The sequence below is a fragment of the Anolis carolinensis genome, unplaced genomic scaffold, assembly GCF_035594765.1.
Source record: "Anolis carolinensis isolate JA03-04 unplaced genomic scaffold, rAnoCar3.1.pri scaffold_7, whole genome shotgun sequence".
Taxonomy (NCBI): domain Eukaryota; kingdom Metazoa; phylum Chordata; class Lepidosauria; order Squamata; family Dactyloidae; genus Anolis; species Anolis carolinensis.
In genome coordinates this window covers 3,112,757-3,132,285 of record NW_026943818.1, presented here as the reverse complement: position 1 = coordinate 3,132,285, position 19,529 = coordinate 3,112,757, and the positions used below count along the sequence as shown (strand labels likewise).

The 19,529-nt window shown below is 41.9% G+C and overlaps 2 protein-coding genes across 7 annotated transcripts in view; both read right to left on the bottom strand.

The window, feature by feature from the left end:
* Positions 1 to 276: 276 nt before the first annotated feature.
* Positions 277 to 5,837, bottom strand: nrarp (NOTCH regulated ankyrin repeat protein). Its single transcript, XM_062959139.1, has one exon. It carries the CDS (start codon positions 5,069 to 5,071, stop codon positions 4,589 to 4,591), a length of 483 nt encoding a protein of 160 aa, XP_062815209.1. The 5' UTR covers positions 5,072 to 5,837; the 3' UTR covers positions 277 to 4,588.
* Positions 5,838 to 11,800: 5,963 nt separating this feature from the next.
* The window catches only part of exd3 (exonuclease 3'-5' domain containing 3), a 95,375-nt gene continuing 87,646 nt past the window's right edge, over positions 11,801 to 19,529 (bottom strand). For all 6 annotated transcript variants that reach the window (XM_062959116.1, XM_062959121.1, XM_062959120.1 and 3 more), the window contains 2 exons: positions 17,318 to 17,447; positions 11,801 to 14,225 (listed from right to left, as the gene is read on the bottom strand). In XM_062959116.1, the coding sequence (XP_062815186.1) occupies positions 13,981 to 14,225; positions 17,318 to 17,447 (375 nt within the window). In that variant the 3' untranslated portion in view covers positions 11,801 to 13,980. The remainder of the gene's footprint in view (positions 14,226 to 17,317; positions 17,448 to 19,529) is intronic.

The following is a 19,529-nucleotide window of genomic DNA, read 5'->3' as shown; positions in this document are numbered from 1 at the left end:
TTAATTTCCATTATTACAACCCCCCCCCCCCCATTTATTTAGGGGTGGTGGTGATGGGTTTTCCCACCCCCTTTCCCCGCTTTCTCTTTCTAATGCAATGGGATGAATGAATGAATGAATGGGCTTGAATAGGGAAAGGGGGAGCGGGAGCCCCTTTTGTTCCGCAAGGCCTTACAAAGTGGGGAGGGGTCCCCTCCCAATGCCCCTCATTAGCATAGCAGCTGCTGCAGAGAGGGAGGGGTCCCGGGAAAGCAACAGATTGAAAGCAACCACACGTTGTTGTTTTTTCTCTTTTTCTTTTTATACAAAGTTTGTGAAAAACAAACAAAAAAACAAGAGAATTATTTAGAAACTTCTCACCCTGGGACTATGCCAAAAAAAACCCCAAAACGCTAGATCATACAATTCATCATCCTGTACAGAATCCGCACTCTTTTTTTTAATAATTAAAAAAAAAAACTCCAGTTAAAAGTGATCATACAGTGACCCACAAACAGCTTCAATATAAGCCTAAGACTCTTAATGAATATTAATTAACATAATTAAAAAAGGAAGGTATTTGCCGTCTAGTACAAAGGAGGGAGAAAGAACGCAGTCCAAGGGGAGGATTATTCCGTTCAGTTTCAGAAAGATTTGTATTTCCAATATTCAGATCTTGGGTTGCTGTGAATTTTCCAGGCTGTCTGGGCATGTTCAAGAAGCATTCTCTTCTGATATTTCGCCCACATCTATGGCAGGCATCCTCAGAGGTGATGAGGTCTGTTGGAAACTAGGCAAGTGGGGTTTATATACAGTAGAGTCTCGCTTATCCAACTTAAACGGGCCGGCAGAACATTGGATAAGCAAATATGTTGGATAATAAGGAGAGATTAAGGAAAAGCCTATTAAACATCAAATTTTACAAATTAAGCACCAAAACATGTTTAACAACAAATTTGACAGAAAAAGTAGTTCAATACGCAGTAATGCTATGTAGTAATTACTGTATTTGTGAATTTAGCATCAAAATATCACGATATATTGAAAACATTGGCTACAAAAATGCATTGAATAATCCAGAACGTTGGATAAGCGAGACTCTACTATATCTGTGGAATGATGTCCAGGGTGGGAGAAAGAACACTTTTTGGAGGCAGGTGCGAATGATTAGTACTGATTAGCCTTGCAGCTTCAAAACCTGGCTACATCCCGCCTGGGGGAGTCTTTTGTTGGGAGGTGTTAGCTATTCAATGCTAATCAGGGTGGCCGATTACATTATTCACACCTGCCTCAAAGACCCTGGACATCATTCTACAGATATATAAACCATACTTCCCAGATTCCAAAAGACCTCACAACCTGCCCTAGATGTGGGCAAAACATCAGGAGAGAATGCTTCTGGAACATGGCCAGACAGCCCGGAAAACTCAAAACAATTCAGTGATTCCGGCCATAAAAGGCTTCGACAACACATATTCAGACCTTCCTGGCCAGGCTATTTTTAATTAAAACATGAATTTTTTTAAAAATCACAACAAAGGTCACAGCAGCCTTAAAACAGGTCTGAGAACGGGATGGAAAATGCCTTTTATTTCCTCAAAATGGGAGGTAATGGGAGATTTGCATAGAAAGAAAAATTGGGGAGGGGGGAGATTCAACACCCAATAAATTCTAATTTATTGAATAGTCCAAAAATATCTCCACAAAAGTATTCAGTAGGGCTTACAGCAATGGGTTAAACCATTGTGCCGACTGAACTGCTGACCTGAAGATTGGTGGTGAGCTCCTGTCTGTCAGCTCTAGCTTGCAGGGACATGAGAGAAGCCTCCCAGCAGGATGGTAACACATCCAGGCAATGTGCCCTGGGCAACGTCTCTATAGACAGCCAATTCTCACACCAGAAGCGACTTGCAGCATGTTTCTCAATTCGCTTCTGACACGATAAAAAAGAGGAAATCCTAAGAGAAAATAAAATAAATCAATAAAAAGGACCCCCCGCCAAACAAGACCTTTTCCAGAGCAATAAAGCCATCTCTCTCCCATTAAAATACATGCAATTCTAGCTCATTTTTCACAGGAAAAATGGGACACAAAGGATTCACAGTCTTCGAAGGCAGACTTTTTTCCTTAATATATATATATATATTCTATATAAAAATATATAAATATGTGTTAACATCTTTACAGGCACTCCCAAGAGAGTTTCTTTCTTTCTTTTTTTCCTTTAGAAAAACCAGCTTTTTAAAAAAAATTCCCTCGTTTCCTAAGAACTACCCTCCTAGATAGAGATCTTGGGTTTCTCGACTATTTTTAATTTTTTTCTCCATGGCCTTTCGTGAAAGCCTTCGACAACACAAACAACAATAACGATGTCATAAATGTTATGACATTCCGATCGTGGCAAATCCATATACAAGAAAAGAAATTATGTGCAATTCTAAAAAAAAACCCAAAGAAAATGGAGTTTTAAAAAAGCAAAAAAAAAATCACAAAAAATGACACACAAAAAACACCCCACGAAACGGGAAAATAAAAGTCAGTGCAATGAGGGAGGAGGGCAGGAAGAAAAAGAAAGAAAATATCATTTAATTCCTGCTTCTTCCCCCCAAAAAACTGTATTTCCGAGGCATCCCTTCAAACACAACACCCAATATATATATCTATGTGTATATACATATACATAGACACACATATATGTACACACAGTGGACATACACACAAACAATCTTATTTACACGGATAAATAGTGAGGAAATGTGTCTTGCAAAAGCAGGGGGTGTCTTATAGAAACCCTATTAAATAAATAGGGTAAATTTAATAGTTTTGTAGCTCTTGTTCCCTCCCTAAGCACACCTCGGACTTTTCTGGTGCTTCCCAACCTCTAGGACAATTTGGACTCCAACTCCCAGAATCCTCGGCAGCAAGGGCCAATGAGCAGGGATTCTGGGAGATGGAGTCCCGAAGGCGCCATTCATAGAAAGGAGCCACTGAATCCCTCCTAAAATAAAATAGGCAATGGAAAAAGGGAAATAATGTACCCTTTCCCCACACTGCCCCATTTTGCTTCATTTGGAGACTTTCAATCATTTGATTGAAAGTGGGGCAAAAGGGGCGTCAAGACAGCAGCAAGCTCCTGAAATTGAAGAGGAAAGTGGGGTAAATACTGCGGGGCGCAACCGAGGTAGATGGAAGGAAGGCGAGGGAGGGGAACCGCACGGAGGGGTTTTACAGTAGAACCAAGGCCCACACACTAAACAACAACAACAACAACAGTATCTATCTATCCAAAGGACTCCAAAGCACAATCACACAACACATGGAACGGGAGATGTTTCCCAGCAGCTTCGACATATTTCCTGGAGGCCCCGGCCTTGGCGGCTCCTCGAGAGTCCAATACATCCACAGGATCATTCCTGTCCCTTTGGGTCCTCTCGGCCAACCTCGCAGGGTGGGTCCAACTCACGATGCAGCATTCTGTCCTGACATTTCGCCTGCATCCTCACAGGTTGCGAGGTCTGTTCAAAACTAGGCAAGTGGGGTTTATAGATCATGGGTGGGAGAAAGAACTCTTGTCATGAATGTTGCCCATCGGCCACCTTGATTAGCCCTGGATACCCTTGCAGCTTCGAGGACTGGCTGCTTCCTCTCTGGGGGGAAATCCTTTGCTAGGTGTTACCTGGCCCTGGTTGTTTCCTGCCTGGAATTCCCCAGTTTTCTGAGTGTTGGGAGTTTTTATGTGGGTGTCCATCCGTGTCTGTAGCTTTTCTGTAAACTGTGTGGCCCGATGATTGATTGGGTTTGGAGGAGACGAGGAAATCTAGAGACGGCACTTTCCCTTCCTTTTCTTCTTCCGTGGTGAATGGGATTGGTTGGGTGGATGCAATTGGGAACTTGTTGAGTTCTTCTCCCCCATGGCTCAGGGGGAGAATGGCGAAGGTGTCGTCCACAAATCTGAACCATTTGGTGTCTTTTACAGGTATTTCAGGGCCTCTTTCAGGTTGTCCAGGGTCCACCTGGTGCCTTTTAGAGCTTCTTTAGGGTTGTCCAAGGTCCATTTGGTGCCTTTTAGAGTCCTTCAGGGCCTATTTCACCCATTAGGGTTGTCGAGGGCCCACTGGTGCCTTTCAGAACTACTTGAGAGCCTCTTTAGGGTTGTTGAGGATTCACTTTGTCCATTTGGAGCCTTTCATAGGTTGTCCAGGGCCTATTTTCCCATTTGGTGCCTTTCTGAAGTACTTGAGAGCCTCTTTAGGGTTGTCCAGGGCCCATTTTCCCCATCTGGTGCCTTTTAAAGGTAGTTCAGGGCCTCTTTAGGGTTGTCCAGGGTTCACTTTGTCCATTTGGAGCCTTTCACTGGTTGTCCAGGGCCTATTTTCCCATTTGGAGCCTTTCTGAAGTACTTCAGGGCCTCTTTAGGGTCCTCCAGGGCCAACTTGGTGTCTTTCTGAAGTACTTCAGGGCCTTTCTAGGCTTTCCCCCACTTTACAGGTTCTTCCTCTCTAGGGTTGTGTTTTGCCCCCTCGGTGGTTCTTCTTGCCCTCGCCAGTTCTGCGCCCCCGGCGGCGGGAGGCGGCGCTGCAGGCAAGGCGGGCGGGGGCGTGGCCGGGGCTCACCTCGAGGCCCCGCCCCCCTGCGCGGGCCCGGCCCCGCCCCCCTGCGCGGCCCCCCGCCCGGCGCATGCGTACTTGGCGCGCGTGACGAGGTAGAGGACGATGTCCTGGTGTCCCCCGAAGGCGGCGATGTGGAGGGCGCTCCACCCGTCGCGGTTGGCGAGGCGCGCGTCGGCGCCGAACTTGACCAGCAGCTTCACCAGCTCCAGGTTGCCCTCGATGACGGACTGGTGCAGCGCCGTCTGCCCCTCGGGCCCGAAGGCGTTGACGTTGAACTCGCAGCTGGACATGCCTTGCAGCAGGGCCTGCAGCGCCGCCGTGTTGCCCGCCCGCACCGCCTCCTGGAACACGCGCTGGCTGCCCGGCAGCGACGGCGAACCCGGCCCCGACGACGACCCAAGCGGCGCCGGGCACGAAGAAGAGGACGCGGACGACGCCGCCGCGCCTGCCGCCCCGCAAGGGGAGACCTCCGTCTGGCTCATGGCATCAGACCGCCCTCCTCCGCGTCCGCCGAGGCACTGAGCGCCTCACAGCCGCGCCGCCGCCTTTTAAGCCGCCCTCATTTGCATAACAATGCCCATTGGCTGCGCGGGGGGAGAGGGGGAGGAGCCTCATCCAGCGCCTTCTCTAACAATACCAGAGGCTCGAGGCGGGAAGAAGGGGCGGGGCCACGCAGCCATCGTCTGCAGCCTTCTTAAAGGCATATTCCCCTCCAAGCAGGGCCATAATAAATACATTTATTTATTTACTATTGTTTATTTATTTAATACATTTATATGCCACCCTTCTCATCCTGATATATTATTAGCATAGCATAATACTGGCAATAAATTACTATATTGTACTACAGTAGAGTCTCACTTATCCAAGACTCACGTATTCAAGCTTCTGGATTATCCAAGGTATTTTTGTACTCAATGTTTATTGACTACATCATGATATTTTGGGGCTAAATTCCTAAATACAGTAATCACTACATAGCATTACTGCATACTGAACTACCTTTTTCTGTCAAATTTGTTGTATAACCTAATTTGATGTTTAATAGACTTTTCCTTAATCCTTCCTTATTATCCAAGATATTCGCTTATCCAACGTTCTGCCGGCCCATGTTATGTTGGATAAGTGAGACTCTACTGTACTTACTATTATTTATTCATTTATTTATTTAATACATTTATATCCCGCCCTTCTCACCCTGAAGGGGACTTGTAGCGGCTTACAAATTAAATTTACATACAATATTATGTTATCAGCATAAATATATAATATTATTAATAATATTACAATATATTGATATAGTACAATATAGCAATTTATTGCCAGTATTGTGCTATGCTAATAATATAAGATTGTATGTAAATTTAATTTGTAAGCCACTCTGAGAAGGGCGGGATATAGATGCATTAAATAAATAAATAAACAACACAATACTGGCAATAAATTACCATATTGTACTGTATCTATATATTGTAATATTATTAATAATATTACATGTAATATATAATTAATACTTACTACCTTTATATCCTGCCCTTCTCACCCCGAAGTGGACTCAGAGCGGCTTATAAATTATATGTACATATACAATATATTATACAGTATTATTAGCATAGCACCATATTAGCATTGTATATTACTATATTGATACTATATAGTACTATATACTGTAATATTATTAGTAATATTACACGTATATATAATATAGAATTAATATTATAATATTGTATTATTAGTATATTGTATTCCATTGTAATATTATCAATATTATATGTATATATGTGTGTGTGTGTACTATATCACTATACTGTAATATTAATAGTAATATTACATGTAATATATAATATAGAATTAATATTATAATATTGTATTATTATTAGTGTAATATTGTATTCCATTATAATATTATTATCAATATTATATGTATATATGTTTATGTGTATTGCTTTAATAATTACTTTGAGCTCTCTTTGGAGATGGCCATCTGGTTAGAAGGGTTGGAATGGGGAAACTGGCCTTTGTTTTTCCTCCCAGCAAACGTCACCCATTTGGTCCAGACTCTGAGCAAATGGTCCCCACGGAGGAGTGAGTTTGGCCACGCGCCCTTCTGTCCCTCCGGCCAATTGGTGGCCATTTGGGCCAATGAAGGCCTTGGGGGCCATTTGGCTGCAGAAAAAAAACCTGGAAGGAACCTGGGAACAACTGCAAAGAAAAACCAGGCATAAAGCAAAATATATTCCCATAACCTCAAAGAATATAATTTGCCAGAGAGAAACCTCCTCAGACCCTTATCTCCCCCTTGACTAGACACAACAACAAAAATTATTATTATTATCAACCTACCTCTTTTTGCAGCTTAAGGTTGGCTGAAACACAGTTATAATCTATATCTAGTATCTAGCCTGGAGTGTGATGCAGCAGCCAAAAAAGCCAATGTGATCCTGTCTTGATAGTAATGTCCAGATCAGGGGAAGTCATGTCAGACTTCACCTGTCTTCAGACTCCAAGTGGCTTACAATTATTATTTTTATATTATGATTTATAAATATACTAGCTCTGCCCGGCCACGCGTTGCTGTGGCAAAGTGGTGGTGGTATTGGTTAAAAATTGTTGTGGAATTTTTATTTGATGTTATTTGTATTTTAAAATTATTTTTATTGTAAGTTATCTTTTTATTTATTATATTTTATTATTTTCTTGTATTATTTTTAGTTATTTTCTGTTATTATAGTATTTCATTGTATTAATTTTTTAATGTTTTTAATTATTTTTAGTGTTTTTTATTATTTTTATTGGGTTGCTAGGAGACCAAGTTGGAGGAGCTTAGCCTTCTAACTGGCAGCAATTGGATAAAAGCAATAATTCCTCTCCCTCTAATTAGGACTTTATTTTTCTTTTTTTTTTTGTTGTATCAACCTAGAGGCATGGATGATGGGTTGTGTTGTCAAATTTCGAGGTTGGGGGGCCTGTAGTTTTGTTGTTTTGTGGGTCGCCGTGATGCCATCACTCTTTTATATATATAGATTATTATTATAAACATTATTATATTAATAATATTAATATGTTACATCATTAGTATTATTATTATAAGCTGGATATAAGCCCGTAATGTGACGCAGCAGCGAACAAAGCCAATGTGATCCTGCATCCATAGCAGTGTCCAGTTGAGGGGAAGTCCTGTCAGATTTCACCTGTCTTCAGACTTCAAGTATCTTACAATTATTATTTTGTTATATATTATGATTTATTAATACATTATTATATTATTATATATAATTATTATATTAATAATACTAATATGTTATATAGTATATTGTTCTTCTTATATAGTATTATTATATTAATAATATTAATATATATTATTATTATCATCTTCATCATAAGCTGGATATGAGCCCAGAGTGTGATGCGGCAGCAAAAAAAGCCAATATGATCCTGCATTTACAGCAGTGTCCAGATTAGGGGAAGTCATGTTTAGACTTCACCTGTCTTGAGACTTCAGGTGTCTTACAGTTATTACTATGATTTATAAATATATTATTATTATTATATTATTATTATCATCATCATCATCATAAGCTGGATATGAGCCCAGAGTGTGATGCAGCAGCGAAAAAAGCCAATGCGATCCTGCATCCATAGCAGTGTCCAGATGAGGGGAAGTCATGTCAGACTTCCAAGTGTCTTACAATTATTATTTTGTTATATTATGATTTATAAATATATTATTGTAATATATAATGATTATATTAATCCTATTAATATATTATAGTATCATTATCATCAGCCCAGAGTGTGATGCTGCAGCGAAAAAGCCAATGCGATCCTGCATTTACAGCAGTGTCCAGCTCAGGGGAAGTCATGTCAGACTTCACCTGTCTTGAGACTCCAAGTGTCTTATAATTATTATAAATATATTATTATATATTATCATTATTATCATCATAAGCTGAGAGTGTGATGCAGCAGCGAAAAAGGCCAATGCGATGCTGCTTCAAGAGGAATCGCCAGAGCCAAAGGAGGAGAGGGAGGAATAAATGGACGTGCCCTCCTCTGAACCCTGGGCCGGCCATTTGGGGCAGAGAATCCTCAATGGGGTCCCTTCCCCCCCCCCTCCCCCCCCCTCCCGGCCTTTCCCATTCATCTCCCTGAAAAGGGAAACCGCGAGGGGGCGTGGCTTGGCGGGGGAGCGCCGGGGGCGTGGCCGGCGGCGGCCTCATTAGCATGTGTCGAGGAGCGTGGGAAAGTCTCGAGCCTTTTTTCCCAGCGGCGGAGCGCAAAGGGAGGGAGGGGGGGAGGGAGGGAGGGGCGGGGAGGGGGAGGGAGAGAGAGAGGCTCCGAGGGGGCCCCCCTCCCTCCCCCCTCCCTCCCCCCCTCCCTCCTGAGACGCTTTTGATTCCTTTCCCGAAGGGAGGGGGGCAGGAGGAAGGAGAAGCAGCCCTGCCGCAAAAAAGTTTGGCCAACTTTGGAAAACTTTGGAAAACTTTGGCAAACTTCTGCCAACTTTTCTCCAAACTTCCCGCAGGCTCTCAGTTAACCGGCACCCAGGGTTCGCATTTCAAACTCAACCTCTCTCTCTCATTAGACCTTCCCTTAATTTACTACAAACTACTAGACCATCCCTTACTACATACTCTTCTTCTTGCAGTTTCTCAAGTCGCTCCTGACACGAAAAAACAACTACTCACAGACCATCCCTGACTTACTATATACACATACACCATCCCTTACTGCATACTCATAAACAATCCTTTATTTACTACATACTCAAACTACTAGACCATCCCTTACTACATACTCAAACTACTAGACCATCCCTTACTACATACTCAAACTACTAGACCATCCCTTACTACATACTCAAACTACTAAACCATCCCTTACTACATACTCTTCTTCTTGCAGTTTCTCAAGTCGCTCCTGACACGAAAAAACAACTACTCACAGACCATCCCTGACTTACTATATACACATACACCATCCCTTACTGCATACTCATAAACAATCCTTTATTTACTACATACTCAAACTACTAGACCATCCCTTACTACATACTCAAACTACTAGACCATCCCTTACTACATACTCAAACTACTAGACCATCCCTTACTACATACTCAAACTACTAGACCATCCCTTACTACATACTCAAACTACTAAACCATCCCTTACTACATACTCTTCTTCTTGCAGTTTCTCAAGTCGCTCCTGACACGAAAAAACAACTACTCACAGACCATCCCTGACTTACTATATACACATACACCATCCCTTACTGCATACTCATAAACAATCCTTTATTTACTACATACTCAAACTACTAGACCATCCCTTACTACATACTCAAACTACTAGACCATCCCTTACTACATACTCAAACTACTAGACCATCCCTTACTACATACTCAAACTACTAGACCATCCCTTACTACATACTCAAACTACTAAACCATCCCTTACTACATACTCTTCTTCTTGCAGTTTCTCAAGTCGCTCCTGACACGAAAAAACAACTACTCACAGACCATCCCTGACTTACTATATACACATACACCATCCCTTACTGCATACTCATAAACAATCCTTTATTTACTACATACTCAAACTACTAGACCATCCCTTACTACATACTCAAACTACTAGACCATCCCTTACTACATACTCAAACTACTAGACCATCCCTTACTACATACTCAAACTACTAGACCATCCCTTACTACATACTCAAACTACTAAACCATCCCTTACTACATACTCTTCTTCTTGCAGTTTCTCAAGTCGCTCCTGACACGAAAAAACAACTACTCACAGACCATCCCTGACTTACTATATACACATACACCATCCCTTACTGCATACTCATAAACAATCCTTTATTTACTACATACTCAAACTACTAGACCATCCCTTACTACATACTCAAACTACTAGACCATCCCTTACTACATACTCAAACTACTAGACCATCCCTTACTACATACTCAAACTACTAGACCATCCCTTACTACATACTCAAACTACTAAACCATCCCTTACTACATACTCTTCTTCTTGCAGTTTCTCAAGTCGCTCCTGACACGAAAAAACAACTACTCACAGACCATCCCTGACTTACTATATACACATACACCATCCCTTACTGCATACTCATAAACAATCCTTTATTTACTACATACTCAAACTACTAGACCATCCCTTACTACATACTCAAACTACTAGACCATCCCTTACTACATACTCAAACTACTAAACCATCCCTTACTACATACTCTTCTTCTTGCAGTTTCTCAAGTCGCTCCTGACACAAAAAAACAACTACTCACAGACCATCCCTGACTTACTATATACACATACACCATCCCTTACACCATCCGTTAGTTACTACATACTCATATTAATAGACTGTCCTTTACTTACTACATACTCATACTAATAGACAGTCCGTTAGTTACTACATACTCATACTAATAGATCATTCTTTACTTACTACATACTCATGCGAATAGACCGTCCCTGACTTACTATATACACATACACCATCCCTTACTAAATTCTCATAGACCATCCCTTACCTACTACATACTCATACTGCTAGACCATCCCTTACTACATACTCCTACTAATACACAGTCCCTTACTTAGTACATACTCATGCTAATAGATCGTCCTTTACTTACTGCATACTCCTACTAATAGACAGTCCTTTAGTTACTACATACTGATACATTGTCCCTTATTTACTACATATACTAATAGACCGTCCCTTACTTGCTACATTCTCATACACCGTCCCTTACTACCTACTCATACTCATAGACCACCCCTTACTTACTATATACTCATACTAGTAGACCATCCCTTGCTACATATATTCATAGACCATCCCTTACTTGCTACATATTCATACTCATAGACAGTCCCTTATTTACTATATACTCCTATTAATAGACAGTCCCTTACTACATACTCATACTAATACACCATCCCTTAAACTCTGATGTTTGTATCAAAAGACATGTCATTTAAAGCCAATTGAAATCCATATAAACTTCACGTCGAGCCCGTTTCCTGTATGATAAGAATGGCTTTGTGAGTCAATTTTAAAAAAAAAAATTGCCGGTGGCTTGAGAGTTCCAGTTAACTGAGAGTCTACCTGCATAAACAGTGGACGCTCAGTTTGGCATTTCAAAGAAATTCGATAGATGCATAGATCGTATGTATCAATCCTCTTTGGCATTTCAATAATATTATTTTCATATAATATATATATTATTTTCATACATATATATATTGAACAAAGAACAACAAAAACATACACAAAGGCTGTCTTTAAAAAAAATTGGTGACACATTGTATATCCATAAAATACTGTTTTCACCATTAAAAACAGACATTGCAGCCTTAATGCCCCCCAAAACCCACCCCAAAATGACCCCCAATTGCTCTCTTCTTCTCCCTCCTGAAACTTTATCAGTTCCCATATGAATCCTGGGCAAGAAAGACCCCCGAAACCCACCCCAAAGGAACTCTCAATCTCACACTTCATCCAAATGTAACCAGTTCCCACATTTGCCCCCCAAAACCCACCCCAAAATGACCCCCAATCACTCCCTTCTTCTCCCTCCTGAAGCTTTATCAGTTCTCAGCATCCTAGGTAAGGAAGACCCCCGAAACCCACCCCAAAGGAGCTCTCGGTCTCTCACTTCATCCAAATGTTACTATTTCTCACATTTGCCCCCCAAAACCCACCCCAAAATGACTCCCAATCACTCTCTTCTTCTCCCTCCTGAAGCTTTATCAGTTCCCATATGCATCATGGCAAGAAAGACCCCCGAAACCCACCCCAAAGGAGCTCTCGGTCTCTCACTTCATCCAAATGTTACTATTTCTCACATTTGCCCCCCAAAACCCACCCCAAAATGACTCCCAATCACTCTCTTCTTCTCCCTCCTGAAGCTTTATCAGTTCCCATATGCATCATGGCAAGAAAGACCCCCGAAACCCACCCCAAAGGAGCTCTCGGTCTCTCACTTCACCCAAATGTAACCAGTTCCCACATTTGCCCCCCAAAACCCACCCCAAAATGACCCTCAATCGCTCTCTTCTTCCTCCTGAAGCTTTATCAGTTCCCATATGCATCCTAGGCAAGGAAGCCCCTCGAAACCCACCCCAAAATGCCCCCAATATCTCTCTTTGCCATCTAAGAAGATTTATTTGTTCCCATATGCATCCTGGGCAAGAAAGACCCCCAAAACCCACCCCAAAGGAACTCTCGGTCTCTCACTTCACCCAAATGTAACCAGTTCCCACATTTGCCCCCCAAAACCCACCCCAAAATGACCCTCAATCGCTCTCTTCTTCCTCCTGAAGCTTTATCAGTTCCCATATGCATCCTAGGCAAGGAAGCCCCTCGAAACCCACCCCAAAATGCCCCCAATATCTCTCTTTGCCATCTAAGAAGATTTATTTGTTCCCATATGCATCCTGGGCAAGAAAGACCCCCAAAACCCACCCCAAAGGAACTCTCGGTCTCTCACTTCACCCAAATGTAACCAGTTCCCACATTTGCCCCCCAAAACCCACCCCAAAATGACCCTCAATCGCTCTCTTCTTCCTCCTGAAGCTTTATCAGTTCCCATATGCATCCTAGGCAAGGAAGCCCCTCGAAACCCACCCCAAAATGCCCCCAATATCTCTCTTTGCCATCTAAGAAGATTTATTTGTTCCCATATGCATCCTGGGCAAGAAAGACCCCCAAAACCCACCCCAAAGGAACTCTCGGTCTCTCACTTCACCCAAATGTAACCAGTTCCCACATTTGCCCCCCAAAACCCACCCCAAAATGACCCTCAATCGCTCTCTTCTTCCTCCTGAAGCTTTATCAGTTCCCATATGCATCCTAGGCAAGGAAGCCCCTCGAAACCCACCCCAAAATGCCCCCAATATCTCTCTTTGCCATCTAAGAAGATTTATTTGTTCCCATATGCATCCTGGGCAAGAAAGACCCCCAAAACCCACCCCAAAGGAACTCTCGGTCTCTCACTTCACCCAAATGTAACCTGTTCCCACATTTGCCCCCCAAAACCCACCCCAAAATGACCCTCAATCGCTCTCTTCTTCCTCCTGAAGCTTTATCAGTTCCCATGTGCGTCTCGGGCAAGGAAGACCCCCGAAACCCACCCCAAAATACCCCCAATATCTCTCTCTTTGCCATCTAGCAAGATTTATTGGTTCCCATATGCATCCTGGGCAAGGAAGACCCCCAAAACCCACCCCAAAATGCCCCTCAATCTCTTTCCACTCCCTCCTCGAGCGTGATCACTTTCCCCATGCCTCTTGGGCCAGGGAGCCCCCCGAAGTGTCCGCATCCGCTCTCTCTTTGCCCCCAAAGTCAGACAGGGGCCCCGTAGAGGCGGCCCCCGCTTTCGGGGAGGTCCAGGGCCCCCCTGAGCTGGGCGACGACCCTCCCGAAGTGGGACCCTTCCCAGAAGACCTTCCCGCAGGACTTGCAGCAGTAGAAGCAGGACAGCTCCTCCTGGGTCAGCACTCCGGGCGGGAGGGCCTCGATCTGCAGTTGGAGCCCGTTGGGCAGCCGCGGCGGACCCCCGCCTTCCCCGGGACCCTCTGTGGATCTGCCTGCAAAGAAGCAACACAAAAGACGGCATCAGGAACCCAAGTCCCTATTGTATTCTGCCTTTGTTTTACCCAGCGGATTAAAAATAAGTCTTAAAAAGGAACTAAACTATATAATAATAATAATAATAATAATAATAATAATAATAATAATAATAATAATAATAATAAAAAATAGAGGAATTTTCCAGGGAGACTCATTGTCCCCTCTGCTTTTCATTATTGCCATGATCCCTCTGTCAACAATCTTACAAAAAACAAATCTCGGCTATCAAACATCTAAGAAATCTCACAAAATTTCACATCTGATGTACATGGATGACCTGAAGCTGTATGGGAAAACGGAAACTGAAATCCATATTTCTTTGATTCATATATATATATACAATAGAGTCTCACTTATCCAAGCCTCGCTTATCCAAGCTTCTGGATAATCCAAGCCATTTTTGTAGTCAATATTTTCAATATATCATGATATTTTGGTGCTAAATTCATAAATACAGTAATTACAACATAACATTACTGCGTATTGAACTACTTTTTCTGTCAAATTTGTTGTGTAACATGATGTTTTGGTGCTTAATTTGTAAAATCATAACCTAATTTGATGTTTAATAGGCTTTTCCTTAATCCCTCCTTATTATCCAAGATATTCGCTTATCCAAGCTTCTGCCGGCCCGTTTAGCTTGGATAAGTGAGACTCTACTGTATATATATATGAATCAAAGAAATATGGTATTATTATTACCTTATTTCTTCTGTTCTAAGGTGTATGTGTGTGTGAGTATATATATATGTATGTATATATGTATGTGTGTGTGTATATGTGTGTGTGTGTGTGTATAAGTGTGTGTGTATATATATAAACATGCAAAATATATTATTTTAGCCTTAGAATCAAAGAAATAAGGTATTATTATTACCCTTTTTCTTCTGTTCTAAGATGTATATATATATGTGTGTGTGTGTGTGTATGTGTGTGTGTGTAAGTGTGTGTGCATATATAAACATGCAAAATATATTATTTTGGCCTTAGAATCAGGTATTATTATTACCTTATTTCTTCTGTTCTAAAATGTACGTGTATATATATGTGTTTGTGTGTGTATATATAAACATGCAAAATATATTATTTTGGCCTTAGAATCAAAGAAATACGGTTTCAAGACATTTGATAAAGTGCAAGGTCAAGTGTCAGAGAGACAACTGGGTAATGTGGGATAGGGTAGAAAGGAGAGGAATAAAGTGCTATCAGTAAAGGAGAGGAGTAAATGTGCTATCAATGGAGAGGAATAAAGTGCTATCAATAAAGGAGAGGAATAAAGTGCTATCAATAAAGGAGAGGAATAAAGTGCTAAAGTGCTATCAATAAAGGAGATGAATAAAGTGCTAAAGTGCTATCAATATAGAGAGGAATAAAGTGCTAAAGTGCTATCAATAAAGGAGAGGAATAAAGTGCTATCATGTTGGTCGTTATTCAAACACACACTGAAATTGTGGAGAAGGAGCATCCCATCTTGCTGCCTTTCAAACCCCGGCCCCGGAAGGGAGGGGAGGGGGAGTCCAAAGGTCCCCGAGAGCCCTCTCCTTGGGAGAGATCCGCCTGATAAGGGAGAGTTATGGGCCGGAGAAAGGGAGGGCCTCCTCGGAGCCCATTCCGTGGGGTCTCCTGAGGCTCAGGGAAGAAGGGGAGGGGGCTTTGTTTGTTCCCCCTTTCAGCCTTCGTCTCCTTGCCTTCCTTTTTGCAAAGCGGCTTCTCCTCCTTCCCTTCCGCAGCCCAGACCCACTCAACTGGTCCAACTGGTTTCTCCTCGCAAGGAAAGGGGCTGGGAGCCGGGGCGCGAAAGGCTTGGCGTTGCTTCTTTTTCCCTCCAGAAAGAAAGAAAGAAAGCTAGGCCCCTTTCTTTGGGGATCTCTGGGGATAATGTCGAAGGCTTTCATGGCCAGAATCACTGGATCGTTTTGAGTTTTCCGGGCCATCTGGCCATGTCCCAGAAGCATTCTCTCCTGATGTTTCACCCACATCTATGGCAGGCATCCTCAGAGGTTGTGAGGACTGTTGGAAATGAGGCAAGTGGGGTTTATATCCCTGTGGAATGATGTCCAGGGTGGGAGAAAGAACACTTGTCTGCCTGAGGCAAGGGTTAATGGAGCTATAATAATAATAATAACAGTAAAAATAATAATAATAATAACAACTGCAAAAGGCCACTCTACTGGGATCTGCGCGCATCATCCGAAAATACATCACACAGTCCTAGACGCTTGGGAAGTGTTCGACTTGTGATTTTGTGATACGAAATCCAGCATGTCTATCTCGTTTGCTGTGACATAATAAAATAATAATAATAATAACTGCAAAAGGCCACCCTACTGGGATCTGTGCGCATCATCCGAAAATACATCACACAGTCCTAGACGCTTGGAAAGTGTTCGACTTGTGATTTTGTGAAATGAAATCCAGTATATCTATCTTGTTTGCTGTGTCATAATAAAATAATAATAATAATAATAATAATAATAATAATAATACTTTATTTATACCCCGCCACCATCTCCCCGCGGGGACTCGGGGTGGCTTACATGGGGCAGAGGCCCAAACAACATAAGGACAAAATAAACTGCAACATAATACAAATCACGATATAAAAAGATAAAACAGTAACACAATATGAAACAAGAGTATTATAACAGTTAAAGCCGGTCAATTAAAACAACAATACAAGGAAAAAAAGTTGCATTTAAAACCCATAAATGGTAAGGCCATAATAAATACAGGATAGATGATTAAAAACCATCTGGGGCTGATTAGTTAATGACTAATCAGCTAACAAAGGATTCCCCCGGGCAGTAAGCAGCCAGTCTTTGAAGCTGCAAGGCCATTCATTGCTAATCAACAGACAAAGAGTTTTTTCTCCCTTTCTAGACTTTTCCACAGATATATAAACTTGCCTAGTTTCCAACAGACCTCACAACCCATAGATGTGGGCGAAATGTCAGGAGAGAATGCTTCCAGAACATGGCGATACAGCTTGGAAAACTCAGAGCAACCTAGTTGTTGTTATTATCATTATCCTCCTCATCTAACTCCTCACCTGGGTCTGTGGCGGGTGGGGGGCTGCTCTCCGGGGCGGCCCCTTCTTCACCTGTCGGGTGACTTCTCACCTTCACCAGGTGCGCCATCGTCTCCCTGGAGACCTTCAGGTATTGGTTGCAGTTGCAGGCCTGAGCAGGAAAGGGAGAAAAGCCAGGAGGATGAGATGCTTTCACCTCTGCAGACCCGGGTTCGAATCCCCTCTCCGCCAGCGAAAACGATTACTAATATTATTTGTTATTGTTGTCGCAAACCCTGGAGTTTTCAGGAAGGCGAAGCTGAAACCTCTCGGAATAGGTCTATCTCATACTATGCCATACCATATATCTATAGCCAACTATTTATGGCGGAATGGCTATCTGCTAGGAGGGTTTGGATGGCACCTTTCTATATGACAGAAGATGGGCTGGACTGGATAACATTTGGATGTCCCTTCCCACTTTAGGATTTGGTGGTACAGTAGAGTCTCACTTATCCAACATAAACGGGCCGGAAGAATGTTGGATAAGCGAATATGTTGGATAATAAGGAGGCATTAAGGAAAAGCCTATTAAACATCAAATTAAGTTATGATTTTACAAATGAGGCACCAAAACATCATGTTAGACAACAAATTTGGCAGAAAAAGTAGTTCAATAGGCAGTAATGCTATGTAGTAATTACTGTATTTATGAATTTAGCACCAAAATATCACAATGTATTGAAAACATTGACTACAAAAATGCGTTGGATAATCCAGAACGTTGGATAAGTGAGACTCTACTGTATATCTATTGTATATCTTTCCCTCAATCATCTATCTATCTATCTATCTATCTATCTATCTATCTATCTATCTATCTATCTATCATTTCTCTCTCTGTTATATCTATTGAAATTTATCTATGGTTGAATGACCATCTGTTGGGAGGGCTTGGATGGTGCTCTCCTGGCCTAGATGGCCCTTATGGTCTCTTACAAATCCTATCTATCTATCTATCTATCTATCTATCTATCTATCTATCTATCTATCTATCGTGTTTCTCTTTTTCTCAGTCATCATACCTATGCCCATCTACCTATAGCTGGATGGCCATCTGTTGGGAGGGATCGTATGGTGCCTTGCTTTATGGTCTCTTACAAATCCTGTCTGTCTGTCTGTCTGTCTGTCTGTCTGTCTGTCTGTCTGTCTGTCTATCTATCTATCTATCTATCTATCTATCTATCTATCTATCATGTTTCTCTTTTTCCCAATCATATCATACCTATGCCTGGACCTATAGCTGGATGGCCATCTGTTGGGAGGGATCGTATGGTGCCTTCCTTTATGGTCTCTTACAAATCCTGTCTGTCTGTTTATCTATCTGTCTATCTATCGTGTTTCTCTTTTTCTCAGTCATATCATACCTATGACCATCTGCCTATAGCTGGATGGCCATCTGTTGGGAGGGATCGTATGGTGCCTTGCTTTATGACAGAAGGGGGTTAGACTGGATGACCTTTTTTGGGGTCTCTCCCAACGCTAGGATTATCTCCCCCCCCCCTTTCTATATATATATATATATATATATATATATATATATATATATATATCCTGTTTCCCCTAAAATAAGACATTCCCAGAAAATAAGACCTAGTAGAGGTTTTGCTGAATTGCTAAATATAAGGCCTCCCCCAAAAGTAAGACCTAGCCAAGTTTTTTGTTTGGAAGCATGCCCGTCGAACAGAACACCTGAGCATGCAGGATCGGTAAATATACGTACCATAAAGTGTTGTACATGGAAATATTGGTAGTAACAAGAAATTCTTGATAGGATTCACAGTTAGTCTGGTTATGCTGATTTATGATGACAACTACTGTACAGTATATAATAAATGTTCATTTTTTTGTTCAACAATAAATGTGAATTCTTCTTCATGGAAAAATAAGACATCCCCTGAAAATAAGACCTAGCGCATCTTTGGGAGCAAAAATTAATATAAGACACTGTCTTATTTTCGGAGAAACACGGTATATATATACACACACACATCCATCCATCTATGCCTGGATGTCCATCTGTCAGGAAGGTTTTGATTGTGTATTTCTTTATGGCAGAAGGTTGGACTGGATGGCCCCTTATTGTTGTCGCAAACCATGGAGTTTTCAGGAAGGCGAAGCTGAAACCGCTTGGAATAGGTCTATCTCATACTATGCCATAGCATATATCTTATGGCGGAATGGCTATCTGCTA